This window comes from Nycticebus coucang, chromosome 2, assembly GCF_027406575.1.
Source record: "Nycticebus coucang isolate mNycCou1 chromosome 2, mNycCou1.pri, whole genome shotgun sequence".
NCBI lineage: Eukaryota > Metazoa > Chordata > Mammalia > Primates > Lorisidae > Nycticebus > Nycticebus coucang.
Genome location: NC_069781.1, coordinates 135,640,987 through 135,657,953, shown reverse-complemented (window position 1 = coordinate 135,657,953; position 16,967 = coordinate 135,640,987). Strand labels below are relative to the sequence as shown.

At 53.1% G+C, this 16,967-nt stretch overlaps 1 protein-coding gene across 1 annotated transcript in view; it reads right to left on the bottom strand.

The window, feature by feature from the left end:
- The window catches only part of KLF13 (KLF transcription factor 13), a 45,721-nt gene extending 36,993 nt beyond the window's left edge, over positions 1–8,728 (bottom strand). Inside the window, exon 1 of the mRNA XM_053581979.1 lies at positions 7,615–8,728. Within this exon, the coding sequence (XP_053437954.1) occupies positions 7,615–8,200 (586 nt within the window). The 5' untranslated portion in view covers positions 8,201–8,728. The remainder of the gene's footprint in view (positions 1–7,614) is intronic.
- Between the last annotated feature and the right edge of the window lie 8,239 nt (positions 8,729–16,967).

The window sequence follows — 16,967 nt, the reverse complement described above, 5'->3', positions numbered from 1 at the left end:
GCCTCTCCAAACAGGTCACCTTGGGACAGGCTGGCCATCCACCACAGAGTGTGGCCAAGTTTCTGGTTAACAAGTGTTTTTGTGTGATGAACTCCAAAAACAGAACAATAAACAGATTCCCCCCCACAAAAAAACAACAACTGGGTGGCACCTATGGCTCAAAGGAGTAGGGCACTGGCCCCATACACTGGAGGTGGCTGGTTCAAACCACCCCTGGCCAAAAACTGCAAAGAACAACAACAAAAGTGAAAGTGTGCCCTCTGTCCTGTTTTTCCAGAACGATGTTGCTAAGAACTCGGGACTTGCCAGGTCTGTGTCTCAGGCCCTGGGTACTATGCTGTGTTCCACACACACAGCACCCCAAAGCTGACAGTGACCACAGTGCAGGCCTATGTCAAGAGGGATAGATCCAGAGCAGCATGGAGGACAGGACAGGAGACAGGGCACTAAAAGAGGGGACAGGAGCAGACCAGTCTCCTACCATGGCCTTCATTCAGCTGAGGAAGCTCCATGCCTCTCCCAAGAGCGTGACTCATAAACAGCCATCACAGTGCCGAGAGTGAGGATGGACTCCGAGACCTGACCTAGAAATCAGGGGTCCCACAGCCACCAGGCTCCAGGTTTGGATGCTCAGGTCAGCCACAGCAATGCACAGGATGACACGCTTACTGACAACGTGCATGCATGTGTGTGGGCGCGTGTGCACACGTGTGTGGTTAAATAGCAGAGGTCTTGGTTTGAGGGAGGATTTCTTCTGTCTGGCAGTAAGTGTCTAATCAATGCCAACAAGAGTACAGGCACTCGCTGGGTTACAAACAAGATGGGTTCTATAAGTTCGTTCTTAAGCTGAATTCCTATGTAAGTTAGAACAGGTACATTTACCTGTAATAGCCTCTGTTCATAAGTGCAAGTCATCCAGCAGTCAGGTGTCTATAACTTGGGGACTGACTGTAAGTAGTTAGAGTTCAAGTGCTGTTTACACTGGCCACACTGGCCGTGGCCAGAGCCTTCTAAACGCCGCCTCCTGCCCTGGGGATGGCACTGGCGGCTGTCTCTATCACCCCAAGCCCAGGCACAAACACAGCGGCTGCTCCTGAGCTGCACAACTGCAAAGACGTTTACTCCTATTTTGATGGAAAGTTCACTTCTCAAAAAAATAATCCCACTTGAGGTGGTGAAAGGAAAGAAAAACAGGCTCAGGGGAGATGTGTGGACTTAGGTTAATGTTAGTTTTTTTCTTGAAAGCATGTAAAGCCCTACTTTTAGGGTGTCACCAACTGCAGGGCCTCCCCAGGCCTGGGAGATGGGCTGCATGTGGCCCTGGGGCAGCATCCAGGCAGGCTGACCAAGAACATGCTCACAGCTACCCCTTGAGCTGGCTATAAATACTACCCAAAAACATTTTCATTCCAGGTAAAGGTAGGGTGTCTCTTTTGTTTGGGGAAAGGAGCACATAAACCTCCCCCAAGTTGTCCTCTGACTTTAAAAGTCTTTACGAGATAGAAACCAACCAGGCAGATGGAAGGGACCTAAACCTGGTGGGCCACCCTAACCACATGATCTAACAATGAGAGGGACAAGCTGGCATTCTCTGCCCCTCTGTGGTGCACCGGAAACATCAGCATCGCTTATGCAGTATTTTAGACCTAGTCATGAGGAAACAATCAGACCAATCCAGATTGTAAGAAGTTCTACAAAACAACTGGCCTCGATCTTTAAAATGCTAACGGAACAAGAGACCAAAAGGACTGTCCTCAACTAAAGGAAGCCAAAGAGACAGGACAACCAATGCAATGTGTGACAACCCAGATCCTGAATCCTACATGGGGCATCTGAGGGATCATTAGGGAAACTGAAAATAGATTACACATCATAAAATATATAATATTTAAAGAGAGACAGGAAAGGGAGAAAAAATTTAGAGAGGAAAAAGAGAAGGAGGAAAGGACATAAATGTGGTAAAATACTAACCGATGAATTTAGACCAAGAGTATACGAGTGGTCACCGTCTAAGTCCCTTAACATTTCATAAGTAATAGCAACCCTGGGAAGTAGTGTGCTAGGGATATTCAGGCTTCTTCTAACTCCATGGGCCCTGCTCACTCGCTGTCACCGAGAATGAAGGTCCAGACACACAAGTTAGTAGCAGCTGCCTGGGCACAAACCTGGGCTCCAATTCCGTGCTCCACCCTCACTTGTAACTTTGGGCATGATTTTTAACTCTTTCCTTATCTGAAAATCAGTAATAACCACGGTGCCACAATGTCTATTTCATAGGGTCTTTGTGAAGATTAAATAACTTGATATAAGCTAATGCAAACAGAATACCTGTCCCCTAGCAAGTGGTCTAGTTAGAAGTCTTAAGAGATAGGATTATGAGAGCTGAGTATACCATTCTAGAAGTTTGCATTTTTAAAACTATCTTAACCACCTTCTTGAAGCACAAACCAGACACACTCTACAGAGCCCTAATGTAGCAAGATCACTGTTATGTATGTTAGTTATCACAGGGTCTCTCAGGCAGGCCTCAGGGACCACTGGGGAATGACATGGCCCTCCACAAATGGCCCCAGTTTGCTTCAGCAATATTTGTGTAGGGTTTCTTCAATTACATTTTTTTTTTGAGACAGAGTCTCACTATGTCACCCTTGGTAGAGTGCCATACAGTCACAGCACACAGCAACCTCAAACTCTTGGGCCTAAGCAATTCTCTTGCCTCAGCCTCCCAAGAAGCTGGGACTGCAGGCACCCGCCACAACATCCAGCCATTTTTTGTTGCAGTTGTCATTGTTGGTTAGCTGGCCTGGGCTGGGTTCAAACCCACCAACTTCGGTGTATGTGGCTGGCGCCATAAGCACTGTGCTAAGGGCACCGAGCCTCAATTCAATATTTAAACACAAACTATACGCATGCATAACACGCATACGTGTGTCAGCTGTTATTAATGTCTTCTCCCCTTCTCCTTCTGATTTGCTAAGTCTAGAAACCAAAGAACCAAATGCATTACAGCTACGTGTAAACTTGGAGCAAAAAGGACCTACAGGCAGGAGGGGCTGTCAGGAGCCCACCTTGAAGAATGGGTTTCTTGGTACCTACTTAGAAGGATCAGGCCTCTCTACTTCTGTGTGTTCGGAGACCTGAAGCCTCAGACATGGGGCCACTGATTAAATGACCTGGTCATCTGGACAGCCTCTAACCCTCTTTCAGCAGAGAGGAAGGGGAAGATGGCACCACAGCAGACCCCACCCACCTGCTGCAGGAACTAGGTGCTCACCAGGCACGCCCCAGATTCTGGAAAACCAGAAGTAAAGATGGACAGGACAGCCGGTCATGAGGTGCGCAGCAGCGACAGTGGTTTTGCTGGTGCTGTCTTAAATGCTCTCACACACGCAAGGGGAGAAGTGGGAAATAGAAATTTTCTAAAAGGCAGATTGGAGACATAACAAGTCCCCCCCGCTCAGCACAGGGGAAACCAAGAACTGCAGGCTACTTCCTTTAAAAACATATCTTTTAAGTCAACGAGTAAGTCTATGTGGGATTTAACTGACATCAGCCTGTGGATACCACTGCCAGGTCATAATCCTATAGACATGCCAGCTCCTCTGCACCAACACAGACACCCACTGGAGTCCACTGCTACAAAGCTGGTAAGAGCAAAAAAAAAAAAACCTCACACCTTGGAACAGTGCACAACCATGAAAAAGAATGAAAATGCCTCATTCATGTAAACAGGCAGAACAAAAGCCTGCCATAGAACAGTTTGCTAGAATCCTTTCATGTATTTTTTAAAACACATAATTTTTTTTAAATACATAAAATCCTATTGTGTATTTTTTTAAATATCTGCATGGATACACACGTATGCATATGTGCAAATCCATTTAAGGTCTGGAAAGAGACAAATCAACGCAGGGTAATGGTGGTTAGCTGGGGAAGGGAAAAGCTTGCATACTCTGAGCACATACTTCTGCATTGTTTTTCTAGTTTCACAAGTAGGGCCAGTGGCAGCCTGCATGTGGTGGGTGACCCTTGGCCTGAGCATGTCCCTAAAGAGTGCCGGCCATCATGACCATCCACAAACCTGGCATCACACTGGGTAAAGGAGTCCCCACCCAGTCACATGCTACACAGACAGGCTGCCTTCCCGGGCAGCTGTATCTCAGAGCACCTGCATGGAGTCTGGACAAGCACTGTCCTTGAAAACTAGGCCCTAAAGCCAGAGTATATGCTATAGGTGGCGGCCTAAATATCTTGTCCCTCAAATCTCAAATCACCATGGAACTGCTTCAGGGGGTAAAGATAAATTTCAGGACGATCCCACCCAAATTATCACAGGAAATGGCTGAGAGAATGTGATCTTATTCTACTTCTCACCCCTACCCTTAACAGGGCAAGGTGACCATGACTGTCCACTGGGCTCTGTAGGAGAGAGGGCCGTGCCCACCTTTCCTGGGCCCAAGAGCTTCTGAGATGGCCCAATACACGGGGAGACATTTTGGCTCCAGTGCTGGAGGGAAAACAGGCTCAGAGCAGTTTTGAAAACAATTCTTTGTGGCAACAAATAGGTAGGTGTATATTCAGGGTTTCTCTGCCAAAAAAGACCAAATGCCATTCCACTGGGGACCTGACAAATCCCAGGACTCCAGACAACAAGCAGGAATCTCTACATGTGGGACCTGGCAGGGTCAGGAGATCAGTGTGCCCTCATGAGGACCCCAGCCCAGCCTTTCCTTCTTCAAGCCCTCATCTTTCCACACCAAAGCCCCCCAGCCCCCAACAAAATCTGCTGCTGATCTTGCATCTCCCCAAATTCAGTCTTAGAAAACTTCTCAGGTAGTTCTGATCAGCCAAACAACAAGTGGCCTGAACTGTAAAGACGTGTACCTTGTTTTGTTTTATTGTGCATTTGTCATGACGTCAACAATTCCCTAACTATGACCTGTCACCAGGATGACTACTGGGAGAGTGGGAGACCCCACTGCCACACAGCCAACCAGGACGAGACGGTCTTTAAAAGTAGACGTTAAAGGGGGTTAGCATAGGAGATCAGAGCAGAGTCATGGCCAAGGGAGGCCAGGTACCCCCAGAGTCAAAGATGACCACTGCAGCTTCAAAAGGGTCTTCACATACATCTACACAAACTCCTTTCCCTGGAGACTTCCCAGGTGGTCGGGGCAGACACCACACACTGCAAGAAGGTCTGGGAATCGGTCTCTGGTCACAGAATTAAACAGCACAAGCAGCTGGATATCTTCTTGGCTAAATAGGTTTTGCTAGTCACCCTCTACCATGAAATCACTATCAGTCCTGGGAAGGGGTGGAGGGCATCCTAGTGGAGTAGAGGGCCTCGCATGACCTCTGCTACTGCATGAAGAGACTCCCAGAACATTTCCAGAGCCCCAGCCAAACCACAGCCACTTCCAAACTACGGTCAGCAATGAAGCCATCCTAGCATGGCCAGGCCTCTAACTCACTTTGTCCAGCTTCTCCCTTCTGTGGTTTGTCCCCTCCTTCCCCTATGAACACCAGAGCATAAGTCTCTGATGCACACTGGCAGAGTGGTTGGGGGGCTGGAAACGGGCTCCTCAGAGGACCCCTCCCACAGCTGCTGAACCAGACTCCCTCCAGAAGCAGGTTTCTTACGATCAGTTTCACCTGGAGTAGTTGCCAGTGACGGGCTAGACCTGGACGTGGCAGGTTAGTAGCCAGGGCCTCGAAATCTGCGTTCTTTCCAACCCTGCCCCATGCAACTCCACCTCCACAGGGAGTCCTACCCACTCCTGACTTGGGGGCCTGAAGCCACCAGGGCAGTCGCGACTCGGATCTCTGCTCCCCTGCGTAGCAGGTTCCCTGCTCTAAAAACAGAGTCTGTAACAATTCTTCGCAGAGGGGGTCGGTTCCATTCTCTTTCGCCTGCCTTGAGTTTCCAGGCACTCCAGAGACTGGACCCAACTGGGAGGCCCGGGTTGTCAGCGCCCGGGTCCCAGCTCCGGGGGCCAGCACAGACTGCACGCAGGGCTTAGGCCCCCGGAGAGCTGACACCGCCCACGCCGGCAAGCCCCTCCGCAATTTTCCAAGCAGATGTTGGGAGGGAGGCCGCCCAGCGACTGGCTGTAGGATTTCCCAATCAAGAAATAACCCGCCAGCTAGGAGCCCTGCCCTCCAAAAAGATCGCAACCCCGCAGCCACGCCCCCAGCGCTGCCCCCAGGTCCCCCCCGGCCACACCCACCCGTGCAGCTGCGTTCCCAAGCTGAACTTCGAGCCCCACGCTAACCTCAACACCCTCTCAGCCCACATACCCTTAATTGACCCGGATTGCCTGGAAATGGCCCCGCTTTCACCCTCTACCCCATCGTCTGGCACGTGGTTGGGGGCAGCCACTGTAGGAGACCAGGGACCCGGAGGCAGCCTGAGAGGGGAAAACTGGTTGGGGGGTCCGCCTGCCCTCCTCACCTACGACCTCTGGCCCGCTCACATTCAATTATACCAGGAGAAAAGGGCCTTCGGCTCTAAAGTCTCGAAGGCTATAGTTCATTCTATGCCTTTTAAACAGCATATGAGTTATCTCAAAAATAAGAAAACACAACCCTTGGTAACATGGTAGCAGTATTAAGTCAGGTTTCCAACCTGCCCCAAGGGTGAAAGAGTTATTAAAGTGATCGCAAACCAAACAGCGAGACAGCGATTACCATCCATTAAGTAAAATGTTTTCACCTTCGTGTTAAAATTTTAAAAATACAAAAACTGCCACAAATGAATCAACTACAAAGAACCCGGCGCGCGCCATGGGAACCCCGGAATTGGCGGGGGCGGGCGGCGGTCCGCACCCCACAGGCTGGGGGCTCAGGCGGCTCTCCCCGTGCAAGGGCCTCCTGTCCGCGTCCGGCCCCAGGACAGGTGAGAGCGGGCCTGGACCGGGACGGTGCAGACCGCCCAGCAGCGGCAGGGCGCTCCTCTGCGGACACAGCGCCAGCAGGCCCTGCAGCCCCCCTGGCAGGGCGCGCCCCCGCCGGCCGGATGGGCGAGGGCTCCCACAAAGAGCCCAAGGCAGGGAACTGGGCCCCGGGACTGCCCCCCGCGTCGGCCAGCTCGGCGGCTGGCCCTGGTTATAACAAATTAAACCTTAGAGCGCTGGAAAAATTACAGGAAGAAGAGAGAGAAGAATGTACCGAGCAGCTAAAGGGAGCCATGTCCCCGCGTGAACTTCGCCCGCCGCGCGCCCAGGCCGCCCCTCCCCTCCCCTCCCGAGCGCGCGGCCAGTAGGCAAGGGAGGGAACACTCGGCCCACCCCCGGGCGCCCGGGCGCCACCAGCTCCGCCCGCGGTCCCCACCCACTGCCCGCACCTGCCCGCGCCGCCCGCGGCCAGGGCCGGGTCCCCGCCCTGGGCTCGGATGACGACATCCGCCCCCGCGGCCCCGCCCGAGCCCGCCCGGGGAGGGGGCGTGCCCGGCGGGGGCGCGGTCGCCGTGCGGGCGCCGGTTCTCGCCGGGACCCGCCTCACGCCGCGCGCTGGGGGAAGGGGCGAGGCCGCGACCGGCCCCGTCAGCCCGAGCCGGGTCCCCCGCCGGCGCCCCCGTCCGCGCGCTCCGGGCGCCGGCGCCGCCCCACTGACCTGTGTGAGTTCTCAGGTGCGCCTTGAGGTGCGAGGATTTCCCATAAACTTTCTCACAGCCCGCGTAGTGGCACTTGTGCTTTCTCTGCGGGGACTCGAGATCCGCGCGACTTCGGCTCCGCCGACCCCTTTGTCTGAGGCCGGGCTCGCCGCTCCCCGCGGGCTCCGGCTCCCGCTCGGGCTCCAACCCGGGCTCCGGCTCCGGCTCGCTCCACGCGGGGCTGGGGGGCGCGGCCGCCGCGCCTTCTCCGCCTGGGGAGGCGGGCTCGGGGGCGGACGGCGGCGCGGGCGGCAGGCGGCAGGGGGTCCTCGCCTTCCGGGCCGCGGCGCCCTCTCTGCGCTCCCCCGGGGCGGGCGCCGGCGCTTGCTGATTGAGGTCCGCTAGGATCCGCGCCACCACAAAGAGCGAAGCGCTGTCCTTGCCGTCGCGGCGCTCCTCGATGCGGGGCAGTGTGGGGGTGGCGGCAACAGCCGCGCCCTCGGGCCGTGACTCCGGCCCCTCCCGAGGCCCGTGCACGACCGCGCGGCTTGACATGGACACGAGGCACTCGGCGGCGAAGTGGTCCACATAGGCGGCGGCTGCCATGCTGCGGGCTCCGGCCGGCGGGCCGGCGGCAGTGCTCGTCGTGGCGAGTCGTCAGCGGTGTATCCGCACCCACGGCCTCCGGAGAGAAGGGGGCGGGGGCGCGGCGCGCCCTCTCCTCCGGCTGGGCTGGGCTGGGCTGGGCGCGCAGCCGCCTCTGCCGTCACCCGCGCGGCTCCGCGTCCGCGAGGCGCCGGCCCGGCCGGGTACAGAAGAGTGCACGCATGGGGGGGCCACGGGCAAGTGAGGGTCCCTCGCGGCGTCACGGGCAGTCTGTCCTAAGGATGCGGAGCGCCGACGTTAGGGACGCCTGCGCCAAGTCGCGGCCGCAGCTTCGCCGCGCATTGTGGCAGGCGGGACAGCTGCCGTGCGCGCCGCGGCTCGGTGTGGGCGGCCCGGCTCCGGGGGTGGGCGGGGCCGGGGCCACATCTGGACCCGACGTCAGCCCCCAGCCACATCCTGGCGGCGCAGGTTACAGGCGGCGGCTGCCGCGGGGAGCTGCGCGCGCGAGGGGGCGGGAGCCTGAGGCGCGCACGGGCGGACGATGCGGTCGCGCGCCCGCGGCTAGAGAGGGGGCGTGGTGGAGGGCAGGAGCGGGACCCCATTGGTCCCGGTGAATACAGCCTGGCCAATCCGGGCCGCTGGAGGGGCCTGCCGGGCCGTGGGGCTTGCGCGCGCTAATGGGCGTGCCCCCCAGGCCGGCGGGAGGAGGGGCGGAAAGGCGAGCCGGGCGCTGCGCACGCTGACGCACGACGTCCGAGGGCGGCGGGCCGGAGTGTATCCGTGGGGGGGTTGCTTCCCGTACCCACGGCGGGGGCGACCCAGCCCGACTTTTCCCTGCCAGCGCTTTTGTGTGTTGACAGCCTTGAACCCCAGCGTGTAGGGGGACGCTCTGCAGGATGCCCTTTTGTCCCTCCAGCACCGCCCGCAAGGGGCGCGGGCAGGGAGGCGTGTCCGCTTGGGCTGGGAGTCGTGCTGTGGGCCTTGCGTAGGGGCGGAACGCGCTCGCACCGTACCCCACAGCTCCGAGTTTCGTGGGCGGTCAGGCCGCTCGCCCCCTCCACGCTCTTCCCTGGCTGAGCTCCGCAGTCGGCGCGGTCCTGGCGACAGCGAGGTCACGGGTGGAGCGAGGCAGCTCCCGCGGGAGGGATGGGGCGCTCCCAGCCAGCAGGAGACCCGGGGCGCGGCCATGCTGCCCTTGAGCCTGGGTCAGCCGGAGCGGGACTGTTCCCGGCTGGCGGTTAACCCGGCACCACGGTGACGTGCCCAAACGCGGCCTGTGTTGTAGAAGTGAACTAAGTGCCAGGGCAGCCGGCATGGCTGTTTAGGGAATGCGGGGCCCCTTCCTCCCTCTCCCTGCCCTAGGCCCGCTGCCAACTTCCCTAGGCTACCCCTCTCCCACCGCGGCGGGGGAGGCTTTCCTAGCGCCACCAGCTGCGAGGGCCCGGCCCACCGCGCCCCACCCACCCACTGGGCCTCCGAGAGGAAACTCTGGGCTGTGTCCAGTCCTCAGCCTCCTGCCTGGGCCTGGCCAATTTGCCCTTGACTCTCCACAGTACCCCCACCTTCCATCCCGCATCCCCAGCTGTTTTCCTCCAGGCCTAGGCCGTCCCCAGAGAGACCAGTGAGTAACCCTACCGCCTAGGAACCCAGCTCAGCAAACCCCTTACTGTGTCGCCCTTTTCAGACCTTGGCTGACAGCCCCTGTCCCACACAAACTGACGCCAGGGTCCGCAGCCCCCGGTTCACTGTGCTCTGTGGCCATTGGAAGGACAATAAGTTATGGCGAATTGTAATTTTGCATGGAGGTTTGGGGACCCTAGATTGATATCTGTAACTCAAACTCTAAAATTCCCTCTGGGGAGACTGCAGAGGTGCTGGGTCAGGTTTCTCTAGGATGGTCTGTTTTGGCGGAAAGTAATCATCTTTCTCCCGGGCAGATTGTCGTGATGACATTTAAAAGACTGCCCTGACCGAGTTATGATTCAGAATGTTCCTCTATTCCTACCACATGTTGCAGTCACTTCATTAGGAAGAGAGCTGGTCCTAAGCTGACTTAGCAGCCACCCATACCCTCCCAGCCCCTCTCCAGCCAGCAAAATTCTGCTCAGTCTTCAAGATGCCAAATGTTTCCACCTCCCCCCTGACCCCTACCAGGTCCTCCACCAGCCTTTGTACACTACTGTAGACTGATGTACGTATGGGTGTGCACTATTCTAGACATTAGGCTACTACAGCCACGAACAAAACCTGTCTTGTTTTGTGAGGGGAAGTCAGCCCAGGTCAACGGTCCTTTGATTGCACCACCCCTGTCCAAGAGTTCCCCATGAATGTGGCGTGTAGCATTCTGGATACAAAACTTAATACCAGCAGGGGTTGGTGGCTCAGACCTGTAATCCTATACTCTGGGAAGCTGAGGGGGGGAAGATTATTTGAGCTCAGAAGTTCAAGACCAGCCTGAGCAACAGCAGGACCCTGTCTCTACTAAAAATAAGGAAAAAAGTTAACTGGGTGTTGTGACAGGTGACTATAGTCTCACTACTCTGGAGGCTGAGGCAGGAGGATCCATTGCTTGAACCCAGGAGTAGGAGGTTGCTATGAGCTAGGCTGACTCCATGGCACTCCACCCCAGAGCAACAGTAAATCTCAAAAACAAACTAACTCAGAACCTTGACTGGTTTCTCAATAATCCACTCAAAAAATGTTTGTATATGGAGTTCTTGGACTGCAGCCTCAGGCCTAACACCCTTTATCTGAAGCCCATGTGGAGGTATCTTCCAGATACAGTTCTCTTCCCCAGAGGAAATTTCAGTGAAACTGTGAGTAGATGTTTTCCTTGCTAAGCAGAATTTTGACAGGTGGCTTGTCGAAGGCCACCTGAGGATGGGGGCATCTCATTTCAATGGAAAGGATGAAAAACCAAAGCAGGGAAGATGGAGCAGGAGCAAGTATTTTGAGATGTGCTGGGAAGTGAGGAGACTAATGGCCGGAGGGGTGGTTGAGGTTTCTGGGTGAGGTGGTGGTAGTGTGTGTTGACTTCAGCTTCTTTCTGGAGAGTCTGAAGCAATATTTACTGTAAAGCAGAAATCCACAGGGACAAGGAGAGCAAGAGAGGACGTGACAGCGACATAACTGCTGAAGCTAAAATTCTTAGTGGACCCAAGAAAATGAAATCTCGAGGCAGTAACCAGGAAGGAAAGCTGAGAACAAACCCCATGGGACCCTCAGAAAGCTCATGAAGGGGGCCGCCAGGTGCCTCTGGCCTCGAGGGTGGAGAGCTGAACTAAGAATGACGGGCCTGTAAGGAGCGCACAGATGCCCAGACCCCCCACACCACCACCACCACCACCAATTCTGTGCATCCCGATAGCGGCCTCTGTTCATTATGTAAGGAAAGTAAAAGGGAGCATCTTGGGTTGGGAGCTCCAGGCACTGTTACGGGCAGAGGTGCTATGACAGAATGTGGAGAGTTAAAAGCATGTGTGGATATTGGATGCTGAGATCCCAAAGCCCCTTTCTGGGATTTCAGAATGCCAGCATCCGGGAGACCAGCAAGGTCTTTCCTGGGGACAAATATAAAGCCAAGAGGAAGCACCTAAGCATCAGCCAGCTCACCCCATAGGTTCGACGGAAGCTGACCCCTCTTATGTGCATGGACTTTGAATCCTTCAGTTCCCTCCAGGCACAGTATGGGCAGTTGACCTGGCATCTCAGGAAAGCCTGGGTCATGAAATACAAAGCAAGTTGCAGGAAACAGCATGCAGAGAGAGGTAAACTTCAACAAAACTATATTCAATCATGTTGTTAGAGAAATTACAAAAGTTATCATAGCCCATGAAGAGAGAATATGTATGAAGAAGCATTGGGGGGCAGTCGGGGGTGGGGGGGGTGGGGGGAATGCTGACTCGGCACCCATAGCGCAGTGGTTACAGCGCCAGCCACATGCACCAAGCCTGGCAGAGCCTGGCCCTTGCCAGCTAAACAAAATGACATCTGCAACAATAAAATAGCTGGGCATTATGGCAGATGCCTATAGTCCCAGCTACTTGGGAGGCTGAGGCAAGAGAATCACTTAAGCCCAAGAGTTTGAGGTTGCTGTGAGCTGTGATACCACAGCACTCTACCAAGGGCAACATAGTGTCTGTCTCAAAAAAATAAAATAAAATAGGCTCGGCTCCTGTAGCACAGTGGTTGCGGCGCCAGCCACATACACTGAGGGTGGAAGGTTCAATGACAACTGCAACAAGAAAATAGCCGGTTGTTGTGGCTGTTTGTGGTCCCAGCTACTTGGGAGGCTGAGGCAGGAGAATCACTTAGGCCCAAGAGTCTGAGGTTGCTGTGAGTTATGATGCCACGACACTCTACCAAGGGTGACATAGTGAGACTGTCTGAACAAAAATAAATAAATAAAAAATAAAAACCAAAAAACGCTTCTTGGAGATTTAAAAGAAGGTAGCAGAAATGTAACAGGAAAAAGTAAACTTTAATAGAAGGATTGGAAAAGAATGTTGAGAAAACCTTCACGAAAGTAGAGTAAAAGGAACAATAACAAAAAAGATGAGATGTAGGAGGAAAAAATTAAAAACCAATTAGTGCACAAACCATAGAATTCATTGGTCAATTAATAAGAATCCCAACAGAATGATCAGAGAAAATGACCAATGAATTAATCCAAGGAAGTCATCAACACATTTGTTGAAAGGGTCCAGCACAGTGGGAAAAAATAAGCCCTACGCCAAGGCATACAACTGTGGAGTTTCAGAATACTGAGGGAAAAAATGTCCTGACATTAAAAGCAGGTCACATAAAATCAGGAGTCAGAATAGCCATGGGCTTCTCCATAGCAATAAGTAGAAATCAGAAGGAAATGAACAGAGCCTGGGAAACCTAAAGAAAAATTATTTTCCAGGCTTCACCCAACCAAACTATAAAAAACAAGTATTTTTAGATGCATGGAGTTTCAAAAACCTTACCTCCCATGCATCTTTCCTCATGGTAGGAAGCTACCAGAGATAATGTTTCACTAAAACGAAGGAGTAAAAAGTAAAGCAAGACAGAGGGAGATGTGATCCAGAGAAGCCAGTCGTTTAACACAGGATGGAAGGGAAAGGGAGCCCCAGGTGAGAGCCGCTGTGCCCAGGGCCGAGGCACAGCAGCTCTGGAAACCCTACCTGGAGAAGGCCAGTGGCTGGAGGCCCTGTGGCAGTCAGGAGAGGCTGGCCAGGCTACCTGTCCATATGAGGCACTTGGGAACACCTCGGCTGGAATATGTGTGGTCACCATGGCACAGGGCAAGAGAAAGCATGGACCCTGGGAACTAGTCAGCCCTTTTTCCCCCATGCACAAAATATATCTGCCCCTTTCCCGGGTGAGCCTGACCCATTCTCAGATGCCTTTTTAATAGGATTCCAGAGGCCAGAGACAGGATAACAGGAAGTTGAGACATGGAACATTCTGTAATGTCCAGGTCAAAGCCCAGGCCCCCTGCAGGAGGCTCAGTTTTCTTTGTTTTGTTTTTTTTTGCAGTTTTTGTCTGGGGCCGGGTTTGAACCCGCCACGTCCAGCATATGGGGCCGGCACCCTGCTTCTTTGAGCCACAGGCGCCACACACTTAGTTGTTTTTTTATGTAGGCCACGTGGTTCCTCTGGGTCTGGAGACCTATGACCTAAAGGTAAATTGTCTGCACCCCAGGCCCCATCTGCACACCCAATGCACAGGGGTGTAAAGGGGCAGAATAGAACAATGAACAGTCCAATTCAGAAAGGGGATGGGCCGAGCCAGGTGGCTCACACCTGTAATCCTAACACTCTGAGAGGCTGAGGCAGGAGGATCACTTGAGCTCTGGAGTCCAGCCTGAGCAAGAGTGAGACCCTGTCTCTACTAAAAATAGAAAAATTAGTGGGGCGTCGTGGCGGGTGCCTGTAGTCCCAGCTACTTGGGAGGCGAGGAAAAAGAGGATGACTTGAGTCCAAGAGTTTGAGATTTGTTGTGAGCTAGGCTGAGGCCATAGCACTTGAGCCTGAGCGAACACAGTAAGATTCTGTCTTAAGAAAAGAAAGAAAAGAGATGAGTGGGAGACACCCAGCTGATAGTCTGCAAAGCTATCCTGAAATTCTGCTGGGGAAATACTGCCCTTGCCCTAAAGTGAAAAGAGCCTCCTTCCTGCTTGTTGGGCAGGCCAGGCCGCTCTCCCCAGAACCTTGCTCTGCCCTTGGAAGCTGTTTCCTTCATTGTCATCCTCCTGGGCTACCTGTGGAGCAGACATTGGAGAGTCTGCCCTTTTAGGAGCTACATAGTTTTCTCAGCCCATTTCCTGCCTGTAGAAGTTTAGAAACCAAGAGTTATTTTAAGTGCTAGACACAAACTGTATTAATCAAATTTCATGTTTTTTTTTGGCACGACTGGTTTCTCAAAAATGTAATTAACAGTTTGCCTAGTCTGACTCCACTTAGATTCATTGTCAATATCCACTCTCAGAGCTTTTCGAGACATGCCTCTCTCTCAGCCTCTCCATCTTTGAAAGAAAAGTAACACCCTTAGTCTCTTTTCTCTGAACATTGTGAGTTATCCCAGGTAACAATTTACCAAATATTACCCCTCTCTTAATATGTGAAGAGCTATGCTTCCAGCCTCCAATATCTGTTTCCCCACTGTCGGTTGGATCAGCCTTTAAGCCAATGCCACATATCTTGGTTTCTGAGCCAGCAGTCCCCACTCCTGGTGACCATTCTCTGTATCAGTTGGGATATGCCAAGTTATGTTAAAAAAAATAGTTCCAGAAGGGCAGTGCCTGTGGTTCAAAGGGGTAGGCTGCCGGCCCCATATGCCAGAGGTGGTGAGTTCAAACCCAACCCCGGCCAAAAACTGCAAAAAAAAAAAGTTCCAGAAGCTCAATGGCTTAAAATAACAAAAGTTTAACTCTCAGTACATCAGGGCTGGCTGGGGACTCAGCTGTGTCATCATCACCCTCACCCCAGCACTCAAATCAGCAAAGCAGCCACTCTAGAAAAATGACAGTCACCATGGCAGAGGGGAAAAGGATTTCCATAAGGTCTTATGTTAAAATTAAATGCTTGGTCCAGAAATGACACATCTCATTTCTGCTCATAACTGGCTGCATGGACCATCTGCTATAGACAGAAAGTTTGTGTCCCCCAAAATTCAAATGTTGAAATCTTAAGGTCCAATGTGATGGTATTTAGAGGTGGGCTCTCTGGGAGGTGCTTAGGTCATGAGGATGGACCCCTCATGAATAGAATTAGTGTCCTTAGAAAAATTACTCTCAGAAGCCCTTTGCCCCTTCCAGCATGGGAGATTAAATTAAGAAGAGAGTACCCGTGAACAGGACGAGGGCCTTCAATAGACACTGAATCTTCCAGCTCCCAGATCTCGGACTTGTAGCCTCCAGAACTGTGGCAAGTGAGTTTCTGCTGTTTATAAGCCACCCTGTCTACGAATAGCCCAAGACACCATCCCACCAACGGGGACCCTAGACGGCCAAGAGCTAAGCTATTCCGTGATGCATTCATGGTTTTCCACAATACCTGATGTGTCTTGAGAAGGTTGAGAAAAATGGCTAGGAGTTTGGGGGGTGAAATAATAAGTACACAGAAAACCACACCAACAGAAATGACAATAAAGAGCTCAAAAGGAAAGTCCGTCTGCCATGGTTGACTGCTTGTTTCACTTGTAGATAGTGTTTTCATGTTGGTGACAGCAGACGCTGAACTTGGATCTTAGCAACTTCTCTACTTCTCTCTGATGGAGGAGGGGGCACTCTGAAGGACACACACAGGCAAAGGTGCAGCAGCACGGGGAGCTCAGGCCACGTCCGTGTGATGGGAAGGCACAGACAGCACTCCAGAGTGAAACCCCAGGAGGTGGAGTGCAATCAGGCTGCTCCAACATCCCACCCTGTTAGTCAAACACTAATCTAGGTATTTCTGTGAAGGGATTTTGCAGATGAGATTAAGGTTCCAAACCAGTTTACTTTAAGATAAAGAGATAACCAGGTGGGCCGGCCACGGTGGCTCATGCCTGTAATCCTAGCACTTGGGAGGCCAAGGTGGGTGGATTGACTGAGCTCATGGGTTCAAGACCAACCTGAGCCAGAGCGAGATCTTGTCTCTAAAATAGCTCGCATTGTGGCAGGCACCTGTAGTCACGTGAGGAGCCTTTTCAATCTAGGTCTAGCAGTTAGAGGTGGGAAGCTGGTAGAGGGTGGGCATTTGATTGGGATTTGGGGTGAGAAAGAGTCCCTGCAGCTGGCTTAGAAGATGGAGAGGCCACAGAACAGGGTGGCTCTGATCCGGGAGCCTGGCCCCTGACTGGCAGCTGAGTTCCGGGGGAACTCAGCCCTACAACCATGAACAACAAGACTGCTGCCACCTGAGCTTTTCTGTCAAGGGAATAATCATGGAGGGGTAGAAGGTGGAAGGACAGCCACGTTTCATAACAACTTGTAAAACATTTTGACTCTTTAAGCTGTACACATCTATAATTTAAATGGAAGGGAAAACTAAAAGGAAAAGATGGTGTCAGAGACCATCAGCTGCCCAACAAAACCTACCTCTTCCTTCCATGGTGGTGACTGAGCACCCTTTCCAGACATCTTTGTAGTGAGGTGTGGCCAGGTGACCAAGTTCCCACCATGGGAATATGGGCAGAGGGGCTGCCTGCCACCCCCGCACTGGGGCTTTTAAGAAAGTGGTTCTCTATATTGAGCCTTCTTTGTCCCCTCCTGCCGTTTGGATGCTTATGACACAAAGC